This window comes from Anarrhichthys ocellatus, unplaced genomic scaffold (assembly GCF_004355925.1).
Source record: "Anarrhichthys ocellatus isolate YVR2014 unplaced genomic scaffold, GSC_Weel_1.0 scaffold162, whole genome shotgun sequence".
Lineage (NCBI taxonomy): Eukaryota > Metazoa > Chordata > Actinopteri > Perciformes > Anarhichadidae > Anarrhichthys > Anarrhichthys ocellatus.
In genome coordinates, this window is record NW_022280192.1 from 48,732 (window position 1) to 53,324 (window position 4,593).

The following is a 4,593-nucleotide window of genomic DNA, read 5'->3' on the forward strand; positions in this document are numbered from 1 at the left end:
AGGAGTCGCCCCCTGGTGGACACTAGAGAGAATGCAGCTTTTAAGACTTTTCAGCAGGTTGCCGTCCTGGTGTCTGTGTGTCTAAATACCAATAAGTAGCAATTTTTAATTTTTACGCTGAGTTAAATGGTGTGTAAAGAAGCATTAATGTTTCATATTGTGCACATGTATATCCATAATGAGATAACCATACGTGCTGCAGTGTGTGTGACCCTATTGGTATTCCAGTGTGGACTGTGCGTATCGCTGGGACAGGATCCCCGTTGACTCAATTAAAGCTGCATATTGTTCTGCAAAGCATTGAATAATGGCGAAGGGCCCCTTCTTAGCCCCGCCCCCCCGCTGGGACCATCCTTGTGGATAATTCAGTTGACTTTGATGTGTGGCAATAACATATTGGTGCACATACTGTATGAATGATGAGTGTCTCCATGTTTACTGAGGAGAGACAGAAAGGTGGTCTGTCGTTTATTTTGTTTCTTTTTTATCATATTGTATCATCACTCACTTTCTGCGCATCGTGGTCTCCCATTAATGCGCAGAGAGAGAGAGAGAGACAGACAGAGAGACAGAGAGAGAGAGAGAGACAGACAGAGAGAGAGAAAAACATAGAGAGAGAGAGAGAGCGACAGACAGAGAGACAGAGAGAGAGAAAAACATAGAGAGAGAGAGAGAGCGAGAGAGACAGAGAGAGAGAGACAGACAGAGAGAGAGAAAAACATAGAGAGAGAGAGAGCGAGAGAGAGAGAAAGCGCTCCTCCTCCTCTTCCTCCTCCGTCTCTCTTCCCAACACTCATCCCCAAAAAGGCACCGTGAGACGGTCTGCACGGCGGAGTCCTCTCGTCGTCTCTAGAATGGAAACGGAATTAAACGGGCTGTGGTTCGTCCGTCTCCGGTACTTTTCCTCTCTCACAGCAGCAGCAGCGTGTCTCCTCTCCGCTGAATAACTTCATATTTCCTGGTATATATATATATATATATATATCATTTTATTTGTTTCCAGGTCTCGCTTTCAGGATAAACCAAACCATCCAACTTGTTACTAAACTGTTCTGAAAGAAGGTCGCGGGTTCTTTCTTTTTTTAATGGATGGAGAATTTTGAATCGGTGAGTTTTAATCGAAGATGCAGCTTTTTTTAAATCTTTTTTTCCCCAACATTTTGCTTTTTTCCATGTTGAGGTTTAGCAGCCAACAGAATTGTACGAATAAAATACTTGTTTAAAATTCGGGTCGCATGCAACTGAATTTAATGGTGAATTTGACCTGAATAAATCACCAAGTACCAAAATAAAAGCTGCATCTTGTAGCTGCTGTAGTTGGAACTCAACAGGTTCTGAACGTCCTGCTCGTGTCCCTCCCTCCAGGAGAACACTAGCTTGTAAATGAGCCTGTTTATATGAGAGTTTGTCTACAAACACAACCTATATAGAGAATATCATGATGCAGGTTTTAGACCTATGAGAGTCAGTGAGCTGGAACCTGATGAGGGGAAATCTGAGAGATATGAAGTCATTATGGGGACGATGATGCTGAGTGGAAATTGCAGTATGTCTGTAATCAAATGAAAGCTTTCTATATCAGATATAAATGTTGATAATGCTGTGCACTGTAGAGGTGCACAGTTGAGTGTGATGGTAAAATTAGATTTGGAATAAAGAGACTTGTTTTTACTGTCTCAGCTAGACTTCCATTAAGACTATGAGTTGTATTATTTACATCTGTAACATTCATTTATCTTAGTTCCTCATCGTTTGCTTCCTCCTGACCTTCACAACCCCCCCCCCCCCCCCCCCTTTAGATGGTGAGCGAGTTGAGGTCAAGCTGGTTGTGAAGGCGCTGGACTTGTCCCCCCCAAAGCCCCGGACACAGCATGGCGGGAGTAGCAGCGTGGCTTCCCTTCGCCCGGGCGGCGGCCATTGGCTGGATGCCCGTGGCCAACCTGCCCATGCCGGTGGCGCCCGCCGAGAAGAACAAGCGCCAGGACGAGATGATCATCCTCAACGTCAGCGGGCGGCGCTTCGAGACCTGGAGGAACACGCTGGACCGCTACCCGGACACCCTGCTGGGGAGCTCGGAGAAGGAGTTCTTCTACAACGAGGAGACCAAAGAGTACTTCTTCGACCGGGACCCCGACGTCTTCCGCAGCGTGCTGAACTTCTACCGCACGGGGAAGCTCCACTACCCGCGCTATGAGTGCATCTCCTCCTACGAGGAGGAGCTGGCGTTCTTCGGCATCATCTCGGAGATCATCGGCGACTGCTGCTACGAAGAGTTTAAGGACCGGAAGCGGGAGAACGCCGAGCGTCTGATGGACGACCAGGAGGACAACAAGGACGCCAAGCTGCCCAACATGACCTTCCGGGAGACCATGTGGCGGGCCTTCGAGAACCCCCACACGTCCACCATGGCCCTCGTCTTCTACTACGTCACGGGCTTCTTCATCGCGGTGTCCGTCATCACCAACGTGGTGGAGACGGTGCCCTGCGGCACGTCGCCCAACCAGAAGGAGGTGCCGTGCGGCGAGCGCTACACCGTGGCCTTCTTCTGCATGGACACGGCCTGCGTCATGATCTTCACCGTGGAGTACCTGATGCGCCTGTACGCCGCGCCCAGCCGCTACCGCTTCATGCGGTCCGTCATGAGCATCATCGACGTGGTGGCCATCCTGCCGTACTACATCGGCCTGGTGATGACCGACAACGAGGACGTGAGCGGCGCCTTCGTGACGCTCCGGGTTTTCCGCGTCTTCCGCATCTTCAAGTTCTCCCGCCACTCGCAGGGCCTGCGCATCCTGGGCTACACGCTGAAGAGCTGCGCCTCGGAGCTGGGCTTCCTGCTCTTCTCCCTCACCATGGCCATAATTATCTTCGCCACCGTCATGTTCTACGCCGAGAAGGGCTCCAGCTCCAGCAAATTCACCAGCATCCCGGCCTCCTTCTGGTACACCATCGTTACCATGACAACGCTCGGGTAAGAAGCAGAGCAGACACCTCTGTTCATGTGTGTGTGTGTGTGTGTGTGTGTGTGTGTGTGTGTGTGTTTCTGCAGCTGGGTCTGTTTATGTGCCAGTAAAATGTTGGATTATGATTCGATTTGAGATCTTTGTTCGACTGCTTGACCCCCGAAAAACCGTTCAGCTGCTTCAGAAGTCAGTGTCGTCCAAGATGTACTTGACAAACTTGGTGCGTCGCGATAAAGAGACGACAGATAAATTGCACGTTTTAGTAGCCGTGACTGACTGGTATTCTCCCGGTAATGGCCGTGCCGAGGTGCCCTTTATACTTCACCGATAACGGAGAGAGACAGACGTGTGGGATTGTAGAGGGAAACGGGAAGAGTTGAAAGCATCTGAGTGAAACAACAGCCATAGGATAGCAGACAGACAGACAGAGATCATCAACGTGCCCGGTGGTTAGCCGCTCAGGATGAAGTGAAGCGGTGACTTTGCATTCGGTTCCTCCCCCCTTTCACTCCTTTGTGAGTTAGACTAGTTGCTGGCCTTGAAGATTGAGAGCCTCTCGGTACGAAAGGCTCTGATTCTATGTATTCTGCAGAATACATGAATGCTCGGTGGTTCCAAAAATCTGTTCTGAGAGTTAACAGTTTAAGGTTTCGCTCTTCACATCGACATAAAGGAGATCCACCGAGCAGCATTCATGTAAAAAGAAATGATGTACAACCAACGTTATTTCCTTCTTCCAGAAACACGAGTCCAGCAAACGCCAGGAGAGTTTTCATTAATGCATTACGCCAAATGAATCAGCGCACACGAGGCCAAACTGCCTCCTGACCAGATGAACGGCTGCTCACAAGCAGAGTAGCATTTAAAAGGCTTCTTTAAATGGAGTCTGGTGCAGTGCTCACTGAAACGTCACGGAGAACAATAACAAGGTTTACATGCACCAAATATTAAAGTTCTGAATAAAAATAAATATTCCACTAATACCCCTGTTAACATGCGATTAACGTAACCGGTGGAGGACTTGTTGGACTGTGTGAACTCAGCCTCCCTCTTTCATTCTGGATATGCATTATGCATATCTAGAAACCTGTTGATATCCAACAGTAGGAGTGTTTCTCCTTCTTCTCTTCTGGACATCATCTCTACTCCAGCTTTACTAACTGTTGGCTAGTTTGTGTACAACTACTGTACAACGCACAGAGCTGAGGAAAGAGGCAGAAAGACCTAATTCGGAATTAAATAAACTGTTAACATGACTCGTATCAAACTTGGAATATTTAAATGTAATGTAGTCAAAGAGGGCAAAACAGCATCTCTGATCTGTTTTAACCAGGCGGCTCCTCTGGTCCTGGAAAGTGAAGCCAAAACTTCAAGTGTTAAAGCTGCATTCTCTCTAATGTCCCCCAGAGGGCGACTCCTCTGGTCGTATAGAAGTCTATGAGAAAATGACGAATCGGCTTTGATTGTATTTTAGATGAACATGAGGATGAATTCATTAGTTTTTCTTCGTTTTGATGTCATCATACGTTTCCCCCGGTCGTTTGATGGCAGTGAAGGGAACCACACACGCATATCATTGATTTCACACACACACACACACACACACACACACACACACACACACACACAC

The 4,593-nt window shown here is 48.1% G+C and overlaps 1 protein-coding gene across 4 annotated transcripts in view; it reads left to right on the plus strand.

The window, feature by feature from the left end:
• Nucleotides 1-771: 771 nt before the first annotated feature.
• Nucleotides 772-4,593, plus strand: part of kcnd3 (potassium voltage-gated channel, Shal-related subfamily, member 3) — a 124,238-nt gene continuing 120,416 nt past the window's right edge. The window contains exons 1-3 of one of the 4 annotated variants that reach the window (XM_031878106.1): nucleotides 772-961; nucleotides 1,004-1,107; nucleotides 1,800-2,971. In XM_031878106.1, the coding sequence (XP_031733966.1) occupies nucleotides 1,872-2,971 (1,100 nt within the window). In that variant the 5' untranslated portion in view covers nucleotides 772-961; nucleotides 1,004-1,107; nucleotides 1,800-1,871. The remainder of the gene's footprint in view (nucleotides 962-1,003; nucleotides 1,108-1,799; nucleotides 2,972-4,593) is intronic. The other 3 variants (XM_031878107.1, XM_031878108.1, XM_031878109.1) reach the window with 3 other exon arrangements.